Source organism: Tinamus guttatus, unplaced genomic scaffold, assembly GCF_059628265.1.
Source record: "Tinamus guttatus ecotype Peru unplaced genomic scaffold, ASM5962826v1 Tinamus_guttatus_pri_ptg000383l, whole genome shotgun sequence".
Lineage (NCBI taxonomy): Eukaryota > Metazoa > Chordata > Aves > Tinamiformes > Tinamidae > Tinamus > Tinamus guttatus.
In genome coordinates this window covers 4,823,105-4,843,382 of record NW_028288917.1, presented here as the reverse complement: position 1 = coordinate 4,843,382, position 20,278 = coordinate 4,823,105, and the positions used below count along the sequence as shown (strand labels likewise).

At 35.3% G+C, this 20,278-nt stretch overlaps 1 protein-coding gene across 1 annotated transcript in view; it reads left to right on the top strand.

Moving 5' to 3' along the window:
* CSMD1 (CUB and Sushi multiple domains 1) overlaps positions 1 to 20,278 on the top strand; it is a 994,655-nt gene that overhangs the window by 679,468 nt on the left and 294,909 nt on the right. Inside the window, exons 8-9 of the mRNA XM_088530602.1 lie at positions 14,518 to 14,605; positions 19,285 to 19,409. Coding sequence (XP_088386728.1) covers positions 14,518 to 14,605; positions 19,285 to 19,409 — 213 coding nt within the window. The remainder of the gene's footprint in view (positions 1 to 14,517; positions 14,606 to 19,284; positions 19,410 to 20,278) is intronic.

Genomic DNA, 20,278 nt, shown 5'->3' with positions numbered 1-20,278 from the left:
ATATTTCTATTTAACAGCTGGAGGCTGTCATGGGTAAAATGAAACTTGTCATCCTCAGAAAGAGGCAAAAGCATTCATCTCTCAAACTGATCTCAAACCAAAATTCTCATTTTTAAGAAACTCTAGGAGCGGCAGCTATATTACAGCATATCTGTTTCAAGTTATCTCGGGAAAAAGCTAATAACTTTTGCGTACATCCTCATGCTGAATTACTTTCAAAAGGCTCATGCACAGTATTTGATCATTTCTATCAATTAATTACTATGAGCTCCATTTTATGCAGATGGAAGTATGAGCTACTCTGATATAGCTGGAAATGGGACACTGATAAAATGCACCTTGGACTGCAAGGAAGATCCTTGTATAGGTTGAAGACTTTAAAGAATCTGCATAACATATTTACAAGAAAAACTATTCAAAATTTATCAAAAGTAAACTGTAGTCCTGTTTCGTTTTGTTTTTAAACTAATGCCATCATATAACCTACAAGGAAAGAACATACAAATTGATGCAAAAACAATAATATTTTACATATAATGAAAAATGCAATGTCTGCTGATAGTATGCCTTCATTCATGGGTGTAAACAGGAATCTCTAAATTCAATTGGGACCCAACTCTGTCAATAAAATCTTAGTTTTATACAGTAAGAGAGTTTTGCAGCTCTGGTAGCAGCTGCTAGGAAGGCATGGTAACTTCTAAAGGGCAACTAGTGAGTAAAAACCCCAGAAGAAAGGTTTTGTTTTTCTTCTCCTTTTGTACTGGGACCAAAAAACATTACTTATTCAAAGCCTGTCTGAGTTAGTTACACTCTCAGGACCAGAATATATTTGAGAAGTCAATGCAATCTCTCCGTCCCTTTCCCTCAAGAGTTAACAGGTTGACATGAGGAAGTCACTGACTTTATGTAAGAAAGAGGAAAAAGAAGGATGAATTATCAGTTTGGCATTTCACCTGAATGAACAGACCTGTCAGAATGATTGAGGTTACATATTCAAGATAGAGGTTTGCATCTGACACATAGATGCCACAGAAAATTGTGATAAATTACTTCTTAGGTTATTTATTTTTTTGTTATTGTCATAGTGAGAAGAGTGGTAGGGAACAGCCAAAACAGATCATAATGCAGCTGACATCCACCCTGTTAACCTCAGTGAAGGGAGAAAAAGAGTCAAGCTGAAATAAGCTTCGTGATGTATATTTTAAAGATAATGAGACCATGAGATATTGTTGAGCTAAACACCATTATGTGCAAAAAGAGAGGCATTTATTTTGATGTTACTTATTTTATTTGTCTATAATTTTAAACTGAGACTTTAGGGCATTAGAAAAATGTTATAGCATGTATTTTTATACAGAGAAATCTACTTTGATTTTGTTCACTTATCCATGACATACATACTATTTTTCTCCTTTGGAATGCTACACCAAATTACAACAGTTGCAAGTAGACAATTTAGGGCACAAGGCAGTATATTTTTGTTTCAAGTATGTTCTGTGCCACCCTAAGTCAAATGCCAACAAAAATTGCGTACTGCTGTGACTCCAGTTCTTGCACTTCAGTTTGAAAGGCAGAAATCTGTCTTTTGTGTCATATAATAGCCACTCTGCAGATTCATAGCATTTAGATGTTGATTCGGGTCATCTTGTTAGCTATAGGAGACTTTAAAGTGAGGAACACAAACAATTACATTTACTTTTTTTCAATTTTAGTTTTAAGAGAGGAAAAAGGTACTGAGATTCCCATTTCTATACAAACTTCCATATGCTTCCTGAATCTGGTTTAATTGTATAAAAGCACAGAATGTCCTAATCATTTTCCTGAAGAGTAAGAGCCTGAAAAGCACATGCAGTAACAGAACTGCTATAACAAGCATGTGCCAGCTATAAATTCTATCTCTGGGGCTAGGCATTTTACAAAGCTGTCAGCAAGTGCTTCAATATGCTAAGGTTTCTCAATCAAAAAGTCTCTCCTGGAGCTGGATACCCTTAAGGAAGCAGAGATCACTGCTTTCTCTTAATAGATTTGGGCAGATAGCAGTGGGAATAGTCTCTGGCTGCTTCTGAACAGATGTACTTCGCACAAAACACTCCAAGTTCTGAGAAACAGAGAGGGAGGACGAGACGGGCTCTCTCACCCAAGTATTGGCAGTCAGCTGGGATGGGGGAAGTGTGGATTTCAGTCTCTGCCTCAAGGATTACAGTTTTACGTAATAACTGTTTTTATAGAATTTCTTCTTGGAGTCAGTCATTCCCCAGTAGGCAAAGGGCTGTTTTTGTTCCTTTCACAGCTGTGATGGTCCCCTGAGCTGGCCAGAGCTTTAAAGTGAGGCAGTTTAGATCTTTCTTTATAAGCAGCTTCCTAGATAAGATTAGAGACTTTAAAACAAACAAAAAAACACCAGATCTGGATAGCAAAAAAAAAAAAAAAAAAAAAAAAAAAAACAACATACAGTGACTTGATCAGACAGTTTTTATGCACTGATCTGCTTCCACAACCTTGTACAGGTGCTTGGTTTTAGAGTCATTCAGCAATTTTCATCGTGGTGGAAAATTCTTTGGCCCCTGCAATGGGGCAGTATTTGCAGCCTTCTGATCTGCCCAGCAAATTTTCAGAGTCTGAATGAGCTGCAGACTCCTACCTCTAGCTGTGGCTCTTACCTCCTATGACTATTACAGGAAAATCTCAACACTAGTTTGTATAAAACAGAGAAGATGTGGAGAAGACTACTGGGTGATGGTGGTGTATCCTGCAAGCACATAGAAGAGATGGGCTTTAGCCTTTTGAACAAAGACAAATTAAATCTCCATTTCCCATAGTGTGGTTAAATACTCAATCAGGAGAGGAGGGATGATGACAGATACATGTGGTTTTCTTTACTGAGTGTTTCATTCTTCAGTTTTCTGGACAGAGGTGAATTTGGGATTTGGGGTATAGGTTAGTGTTTGGTATATTCTATTACTGGATTTTAACTCCCAGGTAGTTAGGATGAAAATGTGGGTGAACTAGATGCTGGGACTTCTAAAACCCTGACTTCTGCTTGATAATGATGATGGTCTGCCTTTTGGCTTAGCCTTGTAAATGCTGCTTCTGAACATTTAGGTCTTTTTGTGGACCTAAATGATCAAGATGTCCTTTACAACAATCATCTACAATTGCAACAGTGCAAGGCTTAGTAGGAACATATTTTTATTATTTCTTGAGTGGATTTTGCATCACCTAAAATTGTAGAAGCTAGCCTACTTTTGATAGTTATGCTAGCCAGCTAAATACAATGTTGAAAATATCAGTACTTCAGTACTCTGAGTGAGCAGTTTCACTCTGATTGTTCGCTGTGTTTTAACTTAGTCATTGAGAGCACAATATGTTCAGCTGGACAGAAATGCCAGAAATATGAATTTAATCTTCTATTCAATGGAATAGATGCAGTTTGATCCATTTGCAGTTCACAGTTTGGTGCCCTTTTTCCAGGAAGACAAATAGAGTTGTCATTCCAGAACTGAATGGGATTGATCCCTCTTCCCTCTTCCACCCCACCAGGAAATAAAACCCGTTAAGAAGACCATTTAGTGAAATACCAGGGAGAAAGAAAATTTTCCTCCTCTGATTGGTGCTAACTTTTTTTTTTCCATCTCTGAGGAGATTAACTCAGTAGCATGATAGAATCATTCAACAAGAAAGAATAGTGATCTGAGCACACCAATGTGATAGCAGCTTTATGGTGTGAACATTATATAGAAATTTAAAGCCCTTAGCTTTAACAAATATAAACAAGGTATTTGAACTCTGATCTGTCTTTTTGGAGGGTGCTTCAACTATGGATCTGCAGCTGTTAAATAAATCAGTGTATTTGTGAGAAGCTCAGTCTTCTTGGTCATATCTTTGTTGTATTCTGAAGCTACATCTGTTAGCTGCAACTGTTACAGAAAGACACTACAATGCATACTGCAGTCAAGGGGACTGCTAAGAGATGTCAGTTTTAGTCTGGTAAAAAACTGCAGCTGTTAAGCAGAGGAAACTAAAAAGTGAAAAAGTGAAGACCCTTCACAATTAAAGTATCTCCAGGTTTAGAGAGAAACTTATCAGGAAATCTCAAGAGTAGTTCTGGTCATGAGCTTCTATATTCGACCAGGGCCTTACTTTAGATGTGGTCCTAAATGGTCACAAAAAACAAGTCAAAGGTACAACAGGAAAATGACCTGTTAAATATCCATCACCTTCTTCATTTACATATACAGCACTCTACCCCAATACCATAGTTCACAATTACTTTACATTAAGCTCTTTGTCAAAGACTCTTGGATTAAATTCTTTTAACTTTGAACGCTGGACCAATACATATCAATTCAATGCGAAATTCCAAAGGTTACATTGAAAAAATTACATTATCAGTGCATTATGTCCACAACTTATTATTTTGTAACCTCTTAGGATTTGTTATCCAGTTTGCTATCCAACATTTGTTTCAAAAAGTCAGCCAGGAATTTAATATCAGTTACAAGACTGAAAAAGCAGGTAAAACATCGATTTTAAAATGTATATTAAATATCAAATTAGAAAGGAGGATTTTATTTAAACACAATCATTTTAACCCTAATTGTTATGGAAAATTAAGATTTATGTTCACTTTCATGACTGCAGAAAAGAACTCCATAAGATGTCAGATAGCTTTTTTTGAAGGAAAAATAAAAGACTGCCTTCTGAATCAATAAGATGTGTTATAAAGTGGTATATATTTACAAATAAATAGCTTTTAGGATGACTTTATAACCTGACACTGGTGAAAAATGGAATTTTCCAAGCTTCTAAGCCACTGAGACAAAACAATGTTCATTGACTTTATTTTGCTTTAAAAGAATGCTTCTGGATATCACATAAAATTGCTCTTTACTACTGACTCTTGATCACTTCTGTCATTTCAAAGTAAATTACTGAATTTCCTACACTTCTGAATGAAGTGGCTCTGTAAAAAGGATGCTATTTACTCTGTGCTGTACACAAAGCTTATCTGCAAAGGATAAATTACAATATTGTCTTGTCAAGTTTTTCTTCTCCCTCATGCAATATAGCCTGAAAAATGGTAATGTGTTTATTTTTTAGAGGGAAAAAAAAATGTACAATTTTGTATTACACCCTGATCCCAGTATATTCTTTATATTTTTATCTAATATATTTTTGTTTATTCATTGTGGTGCTGTGGTCAGGACTTTGAATTTCTGGTGTTTGAGAATTATGTAGTACAGAGTAAAATACTTCTTCAGGATTGGTGAGATGACACATATTGAAGCCAAATTCTCCTCTTTGCAAAGACCACACAAATATGATTACCTGCAGAAACTCTGGAATTCCAAAGGTAGTATTCAAACTAATGACTAAAGTTTTACAAACTGATCTTTTTAACACTTTTTTTTTTAAGCTGTATAAGAACTCTGTGACAATAAGTGGGTCTTAAACAGCTTTACCGTAAAAAAGCCACAAAGACCTCGAAATGTGTCTGTTATGCAGTGACATGGCACGGACTTTTTCGTCCCCTCATGGCCTTGAGGAATGTAAAGACATAATTTAGGTTTTCAATTAGTTTAAATTTAATTTGGTGTTTTCCATAAATCATAAATTAAAATAAAAACACAAAACAAGTTTGTACTGCTTAAGGCTTGGATATGGTCTAAGTTCAGGCAAGTCATAATGAATGATTGATCAATTTTTACAGTCTTAATGTACTCTCACTATAGTTTTGGGTGTAAATTCCTTCACTAAATCAAATAAAATGCAAATATATACATTCCATCTTAGCAAATTGCAGGTACCCACCAGGGACTGAGTCACTCACTTGCAAATTTCAGCTTTCTAGAACCATCAAAGATGTTTCTAGCACTCTGGTTAACAGTGCTTGTTAGTAATATCCCTTGGTTTTGTATGGATCATCCACTGAAGGAAATGAGACACACACTTTCAGTTTGTTTGTCCTGGTTTATGTAGGGTCAGTTTGTTCCCTGTGTCAGATGAATTCAACATCTATGAAAATCTTGTGTCTTCAATTTGCAAAGGACTGTCTATCTTTCAAGAAGCCACCTTCCATTAATGAGCAAAACAGTGTCTCAGGAGGTTCACAACATCTGCAAGTGAATGTAGAAGACCCCAGAGCTGCCCAAAAATGTTATATATGGTGTAGGAATCTGGTTCTGAACTGTGTCTTGTGTGACTCTTTGGAATTATATGAAATGAAGAAAACAGAATCTATATTCCATTTCCCAATATATTCTATTTCACAGGGAAAAGCTATTTAAATTATAACTTACTTCTAAAACTAAAACTCGCCCTTTCACTTCAACAGTCTAAACAATATTTTAATTGGGCTAAAATCGAAATGTTTAGTTAAGTTAAAAAGGTGAATATTTGACACTGTCTCCCCACAGTTCCCAAACGTGGAATTATTTTACTATGTGAAAGGATATTTTTTTCAATTGTTGTTCTGTTCAAGGTGAAAGAATGAAAAACAGATGTCACTATGAGCGAGCATCCTCTTTACAACTTCAAGAGAAGCTGGACTAATAAGCTCCCAGACCAGTCTTAAATTGCTTCATTAGGCTGGAATAAAATCTTACATTCAGCTGCTGAAAAGGGAGGTGGAAGGAATAACTAGTCAAATTCCCTCAGGAAATAAAAACAGAACAAAACATAATGAGGAATAAAATTTTTTGTTTGGCTGCTGATTGACTTTTGAGCAATGGAAAAAAAGGACACTTTTACAAATATAAGGCACCAGTACAAATTAGGGGTTGACCTGCTGGCTTTGCGGAGAGGGATTTGGGAGTCTTGGTTGATGAGAAGGTAACCATGAGGCAGCAATGTGCCCTCATGGCCAAGAAGACCAATGGGGTCCTGGCCTGCATCAGGAAGAGTGTTGCCAGCAGATCGAGGGAGGTGATCCTGCCCCTCTCCTCAGTTCTGGTAAGGCGGCACCTGGAGTACAAGGGACAGGACAAGGGGTAATGGCTATCGGAAAGTTCCATCTCCATATGAGGAAGAACAACTTGACAGTGAGGGTGACAGAGCCCTGGAACAGGCTGCCCAGAGAGGTTGTGGAGTCTCCTTCTCTGGAGATCTTCCAAACCCACCTGGAAGCCTTCCTGTGCCATGTGTTCTAGGTGTCCCTGCTTGAGCAGGGGGGTTGGACTAGAAAAGTCCAACGTCAACCTTTCTGTGACTCTGGGATTCTGTGATAAGGACAACATATATTCAGGCCTTGCGATCACTAAGGAATATCATGGATACTTGGGACACACTAGCTGTTTGGGTTAGGGCCTGAAGGGCTACCAACAGAATACAACCCTGTTGTTGAAGGAAGGGAGTGCCATGAATATATGATAAACTCCCCAGATCCTGTATTTTAGGCAACTGTTTAAAGATGGAACCCAGTGGGATGATTATTAAATTTATCAGTGTGTGAAAGTGCTATTCAAAAACATCCACCAGGCTTGTCTTTGGCGTGGGAAAATGGTGTTTGTGGGGTTTTGTTTTTATTTTTTTTTAACTTCTGCTGCAGAAATGCAAAGGAAATACATCTCAATTTTTAAAGCAAGAATGATGATTAAGTTTTCCTTACAAATTTACCAAGCTAAAGTACTTTTATTTTGGGAAACACTGGATATCTACAATTATAAATGCAACCTACCAGCTCTGTATATTTTGCACAATGCTTAGGAAGACTTTTAAATGAACCTGAAGAAGCACAGCATTGTGTGGAAGTGTGTACTGGGCCCAGGTTCACCTGGGCAACTTTAGGATAACTCTCTCCCTCTCTCTGTTTTTGTGATTGCCCAGAACAGCTTTATGTACTTATGTCCTCTCGTTTCATCATGACCTAATTTTTCTGTTCTCTAGGGTTCAAGCAATAGAATTAGTTCATAGGACAAGTATGGTATATAGGTGTTTTTGTTCCAGATGCCTGGATGAATTTGCATGGAAAACACATAGCTTCTTTTATATTTCTTTGTCCATCTGGAATACACTTTTTTTACTCTGCTGTTTTGGTTGCAGCTATTATTTCTACTCACATCTGCATTTTGTGCCAAATTTGTGATCTTAATTCTAAGGCACTAACTGTTAGTGAGCAAAACCTTAGTTTTCTTTTGCATAACCTTAACATGTTCTTGCATTCCACTATTAAGAGTTCCAACTTAATAACTATCATCAATCGTGTATGTCTTTCTGCAAAAGACACACCAAAAACACCAAAAAAGGGAGCTTTTGTGCCTCTGGTTAGATAAAGAGTTCAAAAGACGAAATAAGTTATCACTTTTTAATGTAGTTGAAATAACTAAAACCAGATGAATGTTGCATAACTGAGTAACTTTTTGTGCATATTTTCAGGTAAAATTATTTCCTCTTTTATCAATATTTATTAATATTAGCAATGTTTGATTATGTTATCATTATTAAATTATTGAAATATTAAATAATATTTAAATGTACATTTATTATATTTTAAATACAATCTAACACAGATTGATATATGCAAATACATACTTTATAAAGCAAGTTATTTTGGTCATACTTGTAACTTGCTGCGTTATACTTTGTGCTAAGTAAGTAAGTAGCTAATTTGAAATAGCTAAAGATAATGTGCTTCTAATAACTCTGACAAATTATAAGTCACCTAATAAATTTTCTTTGAGAACAGAAAAAACTCTTCTGCTGTATATACAGTCTGGTCATTAAAATTATCTTCAAATTTCTTCTTTCACTTTGATCTACAGAAATGAAAAACTTTGAAAGCTTAAAATTATCCCCAGGTTGGGGATAATTGACAATTTACCATGTATGAAGAGCTTATGGTGGAAAATTTCATTCCGTTAATTCTACCTGCTGGGGTACTTATGAATTTGAGATATGTATCCTAAAATCTTCCTTTTCATCCATTAATTCCAACTTTCTAAATTCAGAATAGACCTAGTTCATTCAATTATTTTATGCAATTATAATATTTTATATTTAATATTTTAATATTTCTCTCAATATTGTCATCTCAAGACATGCAATATATAAGTTTATTTGTTCCACTATATATATTACTAATCTCCCTGGGAAACAAATAGCATCTTGTAAGCTTAATAAAGAATAATTAAAGTGTATAGGATTCCTTTTTAAAGCATAATTTTAATGATCAAATCATGTTTAGAACCTGTTATTGTTTTGAAATACGTATCAACCTTTTCAAATGTTTAAATGCAATTAAAGGCGAATTTAAAGAGCTTAAGAATAATCAAGATGTGTCTAATACATAAATTACTGTATCCATTACCTTATTTCACTAATACAGTGTCATTGCACTTATGTGTGAGTTCTTGGCTGGAAAGAGATTGATATTTACATATGTCAGCTTTTATTTGTGTGCAGAGAAGGAGATATAGTACTCATTCATCGTCAAGTCTTGTTGAGTTTACAAACTTGTCACTTTGCATTAGAAAAGCTCCAATTTTGTAGGATACCTTTCCACAGAGAATTTTTGTGTCTTTTATTGTTTTTAACCTCCATGCGGTATTTGACAAGGCCATCTTGTAGGTGATTCTTGCAAGTTTTGGTTGAATTTGATAAGTATTCAAAACAAATTATTGAAGGAATGGTGTTCCTGAAGAAAGGTGTGCCTGGATTTTTTTTTTTTTTTCTCAGAATATAGAGGTTGATAATATCACTCGGAGAATGGGCAAATGATGAACCAGAATGCCAAGAACAGCTATACTTAAATTACAAATGTTGCAGCCCGAAGCACAAAGCACCAAATATTTGTTGCTAATCCAAAGGCTACTGTAGAAGGATATGTAGTACGCAGCATTTATACATAAATATTTTTTCCTCAAAGTCCCACCCATCAAAGCACTTACTTAATCACATGCTTCACCTGATAATAAGTAGATTATTAAAGAAAATTCAGGTTCCAAATACATTTAAAGCAAGACAGCTTGCCCAGAATAGAAATGGTATTTTATCAGAGGTATTTTAGCAGAGGACAGCCTGTGCTACTCATCTTGCTGCATGAACCATGGATTGTGCTATCCTTTTCTCCTGTTTAATATTGTTCCCTCATTAAACTTAAATGCACCTCAAATGCTGATCTAAATCAGGATGCTACTGCATCTGCTAATTGTTTATTACTTTTTTACTTTGTTTATACTTTTTTTTTTTTGTTAAGTCTGATTTCTGCTTATGGTTACTGCCAGTCATTCTCCTGCACCATTGCATTTGAACTCGATTATATGAAACATCTTAAAAGAGCTCTTGGTGTTACGTACCAAGTAAAGTGTTATTGCCAAGGCTATGGAAACTTCAGTGGACATGAGCTCAGGAGAGAAAACATCAAACGTGTTCATTCATTCTCAGTTAGAGGGGGAAAGTATATATATATTTTTATATATATAGGCTGAAAAGCTGACTGTCATGTCAACGAACACATAGCCCCTCTTTAAGTATTTGTGCAGAAAGGCATGTGAAGACATAACATTTGTAGGATTTAATAGCACAGTATGTTGAGAAGCTCCAGAGTTGAGCTGTGTCCGCTGAGGATGCTACATCTCCATACCAAAGACACATTTCCTGGTTCAAGCCTCTTTGATATTCTCAAATCCTTTGTTAGAAAAGAGAAAAACTAAGTTCTGTTAAACTCCACAATAACTGATGTTTTCAAAAAAGTCCTTAAACCTGATTAAAATTCCTGCTCTGCTCGCTCTTCTCCCTACTCTGGGCATCAAAGCCCTTTCTAAACTCAGACTCTTAGAAAGCAAAAGCTAGAAGGCAAAAATCTTGCTTTCTAATTTTCTAATGATTCCTTGAACAACCATGTGCAATGGAGATAAACACAGAAGGTATACTGAGAAGTCAAAAACACATTTAGGCATGTGATTTAAGACAGTGTCTTAAATTTCTTTGTCATGATGACAGACTTGTAAATATTTAGTTTATACTCGTAATACAGAGGAATATTGTTAGTGTTTGTGTTTTATGCTATTAGGGTATAGCAGTGCCATATTTCTACGTAAGTTTTGCAAACATGAAAAAAGGAAAAAAAAAATACTTTCCACATTTTCCTAATACCTTCTGTGCTTGGGAATTTGAAAATCTAAGATGAAAATTATATGGGATACAGTTACCTGTGAATGAGCTTTGAATGTAAATAAAAATAACATATTTGTTGTAATAGAGGGCAATATCAGTGGAAAGGCATGAAAACCACGAAACCATTCCTAACAGCCTAGGTAAATGAATGCTCATTGTAGTATTGTTTTGAAAGACTACAAACAGGTACAAATGTTTTCTTTTTCAAGACTACACAAAGCCCTCTTCATTAAAGGAAAAGGCAAAATAACGAAAGATTGGATGTGTGACTGGGTAAACAGCAGAAGAGATGCTGAGACATGCTTCAAAAAGAGACAGGAGGAATTAAATATTCTGGAATTGAACTGTTCTGATCAAAGATGATTCTTTCTCCTCTTTCTGTTATGGCCTACTAACAGCACTACTAGATATAGTGGTGTGGATAATATACGGCACCACTGTGGACAAGACAGAAAAGAGACAGGATTGAAACAGAGGAGGGGGCTCAAACAGGGATTCACTTGGGCATCTTTTCTTCTGTTTTCAGTACATTAATGAACCTAAAACATATTTTTTATAAGATAAAGAATATTGATATTTGAAGTTCTAGGAAAATGCAAAGTACTGACAGGTAAAGGTTTTAGCACATCTGAATCTAAAGTATGTTTATATACATATCAGAGTGGTTGTCTCTGAACCACTAAAATAATACAAAGTTTCACTAATTTGAGATTTTTTCCCGTTTTCTTCCCATCCACAAAGAAAGGATCAGACAGGCAGTTTTTACAGGGAATTAGATTTACTTTGTTATGAGAGCATGTCATACCACCACCATCTGTTGGGAGATGGGGGAAGACATTGGGAAGGCAGAAGGTAAAAGCCAGGCCTATACATTTGTTCATATGAACTGAATTTGTACCATGGTTGTGTATTTTTATTTATCAGGAAATAATCTTTTAACTCAAATATCTTATTTTACAGCCAAGGTATTGTTTTCAGTTGTGTCTAGAAACAAATTTCTCAGAGTCTCATACTGATTTTATCACCTCATTTAAAGATTCTAGAACAGACATTATACAATACAATAAAGAGGACAGAAGAGACACGTGGCGAAGGAGGTGGATTATCTTCTTTTCTATCTTTTTAAAACATTCTATCTGCCAAAGCAAAAAGCAGTAAAGTGCTGAAAGATACCACAGTTGCTGCAGTTTCTCTATTTAAAGAACAATCTCAGGCATTCTGAAACTTGCAAGAGCTTTTTGCTTAGTTATTTTTCTTTATTACTGTAAAACAGCTTTTTATTTCTGTTAATTTTCTCCTGCAAAACTTCAGATTTGATTTATTGATGGCTCCTGATGCTGCTAGAAGGGCATAAAGTTTTTTAGCTCTTAATTGTAAATATCTTGCTTGTCACCATTCTTTCTGCCACTGTATTGAATTTGAAAGCATACCCTGGAGCAGAAAATTTAGCCAAGTTTAGCATCTAATTTCTCATCACCTTCAGTGGTAATACTGTCAAACACAGTCCACTCAGTCTTACGTAATTTATTTTTTCCAGCTAAAATATTCCAACTCAACCTATTCCAACTCAACTTATTCAGGAAATTCAGAAATAACATCCTGCCCTGTCTTTAAGGATTTCCCATGTTTGGAAGGACCTCTAGAGAGCTCTAGTCCAACCCCCCTGCTCAAGCAGGGACACCTAGAGCACATGGCACAGGGCGGTATCCAGGCGAGTTTGGAAGATCTCCAGAGAAGGAGACTCCACAACCTCTCTGTGCAGCCTGTTCCAGGGCTCTGTCACCCTCACTGTCAAGAAGTTCTTCCTCATGTGGAGGTGGAATTTCCTGACACCTGTTACCCCTCATCTTATCATTGGCCACCACCGAGAAGAGCCTGGCCCCATCCTCCCTACAGTCACCCCTCAGGTGCTTGAACATGTTGATGAAATCTCCTCTCAGCCTTCTCTTCTCCAGACTAAACAGGCCCAGCTGGCTTAGTCTTTCCTCATATGACAAATGCTCCCATCCCTTAATCATCTTCATGGCTCTACACTGGACCCTCTGCTGGCAACACTCCTCCTGATGCAGGCCAGGATCCCATTGGCCTTCTTGCCGCATAGTTAACTTGTTGTCAACCCGGGCTCCCAAATCCCTCTCTGCGGAGCTGCTTTCCAGCAGGTCAACCCCTAATCTGTACTGGTGCCTGGCGTTATTCCTCCCCAGGTGCAGGACCCTGCACTTGTCCTTTTTGAATCTCAGGAGGTTCCTCTCTGCCCAACTCTCCAGCCTGTCTAGGTCTCTTTGAATGGCACAGCACAGCCCTCAGGAGTGTCAGCCACTCCACCCAGTTTTGTATAATCTGCAAATTTACTGAGGGTGCACTCTGTGCCCTCGTCCAAGTCATTGATGAACAAGTTAAAGAGCACTGGGCCCAGTACTGACCCCTGCGGGACACCACTGGCCACAGACCTCCAACTAGACTCGGCCCCATTTATCACCACCTTCTGGGCTCTGCCATCCAGCCAGTTCTCAATCCACTTCACTGTCCGCTCATCCAGTCCACACTTCCTAAGCTTCCCTGTGAGTATGTTATGGAAGACTGTGTCAAAAGCCTTGCCGAAATCAAGGTAGACAACACCCACGGCTCTCCCGTCATCCATCCAGTCAGTCACCTCATCGTAGAAGGCTATCATCAGGTTCATCAGACACGAATTTGCCTTGGTGAATCCATGCTGACTACTCCTGATCACCTTCTTTTCCTTGACATACCTAGAGATGGTCTCTAGAGATGGTCTCTAGGATGAGCTACTAGCTGGTTGAGCTGGATGTTTTAAGATGAAGTATGTTATCCACAAGTCTTCTGAGGAAATGCAAAAAGAGAGGATGTGTAACCATGCACGGACATAAATGTGCATATGTGGTGGAGAAAAAGCATATATCTATTTAAGTCTTCTATATATCTATATGGTATTGTGCCTGCCTTTTACTTTATGTCTTACCTCTATGATGAATAAACTGTAGCTCCATGTATTGCATAAATATCTTCTTACAAATTAGGATGAAAAAAGGTAAAACTGGATTCTTAGCAAAAGCTTAAATTAGATTTTATTTTAAGCTATCATATTCTCATAGTGGTGTGTTGTGAATATTTCAAAGGGTCTCTTCATGAAATGTCATTTGTCTGAGGCAAGATGTGGATACTAGTGTGTAAAGAGGTGTCTGACAATGGGGAAAAAAATCAATTATATGGGTCTTAATATTCTGTCTATATTTATATAGTTTCAGGAAAACAAACAAACAAAACTATGAATGTGCAAGTTGTTAAACTCATGTCATGGAAAAGAATATACAGAAGTGAATAATTATCCTTCCAGCTGAATGACTGACTGACTTACAATTTATTTTCTTTTACATTACTTTGCAGTGACCCAAGGTGGGGATGCAGTCGCATCTGATGCATGTCCTGATCCTGGAATTCCTGAAAATGGGAAAAGGGTGGGCTCTGACTTCAGGTAGGCACACTTAATTTTTTGTATCACCAAGAAGAAGATGCTTATTTGTATAGCATCCAACCCATGTTGGACTCATGTTGGCATTTCCCGCACATCCTCAACGTTTGGCAGGTCTAATGGCATTTGTGAATTGGAAGGGGATAGGAAGAAGACTCGGCTTTCGACTGTGACAGAAATGGAAATTTTAAAAATTTTAGAAAGATTAGTTTGGAAGAGAAAGTGCTCTAAAATAATTTTAGTTTTTATTTTAAAATTAAATCAATAAATAATTATTGAGTGGTCTAGATAGAAATCTCAATAACACAACTTTTGACCCCACCAGAAAAGGCAGATCCAAACATGTGAGTCCAAACATGCCTAGCAGTAAAAAATCTTTTGAGTACCTGAAAATCTCAGGAAGATTTTTTTTTCTAATGTTCTAATAAAAAAAAAACATTAAATCTCAACATATGTTTTAAGGTATTTACTGGCATCTAAGATTGAGGAATCCTGTAAATCATCCATAACTGTATTTTGAACACAGTCTCTTAGGAATGAATGTGAGTTAATGTGAACTTAAATGTCTGGAACCTATTTATGGCCAACACTTAATCAGTTGACAGAATAAGGATAATCCCCTCCTTCTTTTACTCCAATTAGCCTTTAATTTCACCTGATGTTGTATTTCAGTGTTTATGGTGATAAATGAATGTGTAAGATGTTCAAATAATAATATCAGCAATGTCCTGTAAGATAAATAAAGCCTGTTAATATAATTTAATCACTATTATTTATCTCCCTGCATTATATCCCTATTTTGTCCTCTATTTTTAAGTATTATTTGAGAGAAGGAATAAAATCGTATTTTGCTCGTAAAAATTTTTATCTGAAAATAGTTTGCACAGCAGTAACTTTCTTCCTTACACTAAAACTAATTCTTAATTATATATAGCTAGCTTGAAGCTTAAATAGAGAATTCAACTGGAATTTAGTTTTTCTTTATCCAAAATAGCAATTAAAGTTTTCTGTCTTAAAGGAAGAGATAATGCTGCTGTTTACATTTCTCCAAAGTGGAGAAAATAAACACTCAGTGAAGAGTGGAGAGTAAAAGAAAGGCCATGTTTCTTCTTCTTCCTTTTTTTTTTTTTTTTTTTTTTTTTTTACCCTCATTTCCTTTAAGAGTTATGTAAAGACTCCAGAAGGAGCTATTGTTCTTGTCAGGAGAATAATGCATGTGGATATTAATCGTAACTAAAACATCTGAAAATACACATTATTCAAAAGCTTTTCCACTCTACTGAAAGGCTTGTAGTGAGTGAGATTGATGGAAAGACAGAAGGTTTATTTTCAAGTCAGCCTGAGACCCTACAGATTCAGTGATGACAGGTCCTTTGAAAGGGGGTTCATTTTCCAGCATAATAATAGCATTTATTCAAATATCATGAAGCTAACAAAAATATATTGAAATGTTAACCTTTTAATTCCCTTCTCTTGCCATGCTTTTACTACTTTCAGTTCAGGTAGTAGTGGATGTGGTTTTCAGTGATTTCAGACAAGCCTATAGATATCTGGATTCAGTGTGAGGGAGAAATGGCTACTGAAACTTTGCAGCGATGATGAGAATATAATCAATGTGGTTTTGATTTGTATCACATTTTATTTTTGGTGCTTCTCAAAGTAATAGTTTTTAATTAAGTGTGGAATGGATATATACAATAGTATTTCTGCTGTCAGATATTACGTGATGCATATGATATGGTGAAAGGGCCCTAATTTTCCACAATTCCACTTTTTTTTTTTAATTAAAAAACCCCTTAAAATTAAATGTATTTCCTTTAGCTTAGAATCTATTAGATTTTTTTTTAGTATAATATAGTATTAGATTAGATTTTTTTTTCTTTTTTTTCTCTTTAAACATGGTTAAGTTCAGTCAAGACCTCACCTTCTTTATTAAAACAGAATTTTGATTTGATTCAAATTTTAGTTCATAATTAAAATGGAAGAATATGAAGAAGAAGATGAAGAAGAAAAAAAAAGGGAAAGTCATTTCTTCCGCCCTGTTTAAAATATATTTTTAAGAATACAGGATCAGACCTAAGTCTTTCAGTGTGCGCAGTGGCATTCAGTGGCAAGGGGAATAAAGATAGGAATTAAAGAAATTAAAAGCATTAATTTACAAAATGGGTTGAATTAATAAATTCCTTTGAAATTTCATATCAAAGTACTTTCTTTCTTAAAGTGCCATTTTTTTTAATTGAAAAATATCAGGCAGAAAATCGTGGGATTAGGTAATTCCGAACTTGTCCTCAAGGGACAAGGACTCTTAATACAAACTCTGTGGCCCAGTTGCATCCCATTCCCTGAGATCTTATTTGAAATAAATCTGTTTGTTTGAAATATAAACAGTTAAGGTGATTCAGCTCACCTAAAAATTTCATTATTGATTATTGTTCTCTAAAATACCTAAAAGTATGTGTCTTCATTCAGCTATCTGCAGAGGATGTGTTATAGAATAATTTTATATCCGCACATCTTTCGTTATTCAGTCTTCATTCCATCAAAATAATAGACAAACAAAAGTTGCCAAAGTAGGAAAACAAGCAAAAAAGAAACAGCTTAAGGTCATGTTTTCTTGATGTTGTCTTAGAGGCATTTCATTTATGGATGTGAGTTTTACAGTCTGTTAGATAGAACTTGACATTTAAGCTTACTTTATCAGTTATTTGCAAAAAAATTAATTCCTTTTCTTATGTACACAATAACACAATAGTCCATACCTCCATTCTGCAGAATTTAGTAGCTTCTTCTGGAATATCTTTTGAATATGGCTTTCAGTATTTTTATGTTTGTCAGCCTTGGTAGAATTAAAATGACATTAAAATGCTTTTCACAAAGCGTCAGTTGTCATACTCCTGGCAGAAATCCGATGCTTCAACAATAGCTGCTCCACAAAGGATGCCGCCAAGCTGGTATTCAAGCCCGCTTAGTGCGCAGCGTCCCCATGTTCAGCACTGTCTCAGACATTCCGGTGGCGTCTCTGAGTGCTACTCTGCAGCCTAGCTGAAGTTTTATCAGAAATCCTGAAATAACATTGTCATATTTGTCAGTTCTCAGAGTTGTTATTCAAGCTTTTTTCCACCTTTAATTATAACCCTGAGTAGCTTTTGAGTTGTTTTCATTCCCACCTTGTTCTTTAAATTCAACTTAGCTTGTGCTAACTATATACTTATTTATATATAATGCGGTCAGCATAGTTTATTTAGTCTCAGTTTGTGATAAAACATTTCAAAAGATTGTGTTAATTGTGTAAAATATATGAAGTTCACGTTATTTATTTTTAGATATATGTTGTTTTAGGAGCTTTGGAAGAAAATGCTATAAAATATTAATAAAAATATAGCATTGTAATCGCATGGATTAACTTAATAAGTAAAATAAATGTATCAGTTGAGGATTCATATTTTTAAAATGATGTGATTATGAAAACACCTGTTCTAATCCTGAAATCCTTCACTTAAGAAGATTCAGACGATTTGTCTTCCATGTTTTTTTGCCTTTTTTTTTTCCCTTCTGAGGAAATAGTAAAGTATGACAAATTAGGAATTGCAAGTCCATATTTCATATCAGTTGTTTACTTTATTTTTATGTGGATGCCCAATTTTTTAGTACTCTTTAACATCATAATATTAGCCAACACAAAAGTTTAGGGAAAAGTTGAAGTTTCCATCTGGTTCACACATCGTTATATTTTAGAGGAAAAAATAATCCAGTATGATTTTTAAAGGCCTGTCTCTGATTCTCGCAGCTAGGTAACTTTTGATTTGTCACATCTGGGTAACTTAAAATAATAATAAAAAAAATGCTCAGAGTTTATTTTGTTTATATATATTTTATATATATGTACATATATGTATAAAAACAATTGCATTTCAAAGAAAGGTATTCAGAGCATCAAAATGTCCAGATGAAGACATCTAAATATTACCTATACAATAACCGCTAATTGAAAGTAAATGTTAGGTATGCATTTATACTGTTGCTTAGTCTACCTTTCACCTGAAGATATTAAGAATATACTGAAGGATAATATTGTGGCAAGTATAAAATAAAGAAATAAAAAAGAAAATTATTTTATTCTGCAAGAATTTTATGCATTTCTCATGAACTACTGAAAGAAAAGGCCGGTGCTTTTTCCACCATTCTGAACTTGTTGCATGTAACAACACAAGCATCAAGCACTAATGGAATTAATTTTTTTAAAGACATCCCAGATTTGTATAATCTCATTCAAACTTTAATCTCATTCAAATTTTAATGCTGTTTTGGAAAGCCCTGTTTGACATACACTTAGTTCACTGTATACTGTATACTCTACATAATAGTTGATCAGTACTGTTCAGTAAGAAATTCTTTGAAAAATGAAATAAAGTTATGAAACATTCCACAGAGCAAAATTTAAAGTTTGAAAATAAATTTAAGGTGACATTATCATTATGCTTTTGCAAAATATTTTTGCAAAACATTTTTGCTTTAGTAAGCTTCAAATATGTTTTAACAATAAGTGTAACAATTATATTTAAATCCCTTTATTACTAAAGCTGATAAAGATTTTATCACGAAATTTCAATGAAGCTGGAAGTATGCCTTCTTATATACAGGATATTTCAATTCTCTCCTCCATCCTCCTTTTATTCTGCCAGGGTGGGTGCGAGTGTACAGTTTTCCTGTGAAGATAATTATGTGCTGCAAGGTTCGAAGAGCATCACTTGCCAAAGAGTGACAGATACACTGGCTGCCTGGAGTGACCACAGGCCAATTTGCCGTGGTAAGTGCATTCAGCGGAATTTTTGCTGAAGTTTGAAAGCGTAACTTATAATTTTTGTTTAGAAATGTAATTGAAGGATTTCTGAAATGCAGCAAAAACCATAGTAACGTCATATGTATATTCAAAGATCCTTGTGTAGCATAAGAAGTTTTAAAAAAGCTGATAAAGGTGCATACATATCAGTTTAAGGAACTAATTTCCATTTAGTAGTGTAGTATTGTCATATTAAATATGTTCTAATTAGGATCTGCTTAGGTTAAGTTAGCTATGCTTAGGTTAAACTATTCTAAATGAAGTCTTGACATTCTCACACAGTATACGCTTTTTGCTAAATTCATGCTAAATTGCTAAATTATGCACATGTTTGCATAATGTCATTTTCTTAGGGCTATTTTTAATGCTGTTTAAATTTGCATCAAGTGGAAGTTAAGAGATATGCCTTTGATGACAGGATTACCTTTCTTGCAGGTATATTTTTTTTTCTGAGAATCTAATCTACATGTTCTCCTGAGATCACAGTGGAATTTCATGCTGAAGAAATATAAATTAACCAACATTTCTTCCAGAATACATGAAAAAAAACTTAAATATTATTCACATGTAACACTACTTAAGCATGCTTATTTGCACAAAAATCTTGCTAATGTTTTTCCAGGTTAAGTGCATTTTGTACTGAGTGTATTAAGGGGAAAACAATTTTGATAGAAGGATTATTGTAGTGCATTTCCCAATGCATTTCTCAGTGATGTAAGCTGACCAGCTGCAGCTGGTTTAATACAGATAATTTTCTTTTACTTGAATTTGGATGACTTTTGGCATACCTTTAGAATTGTTCTTTTACAAATAAAGGAATTTATTCATCTGTTGGA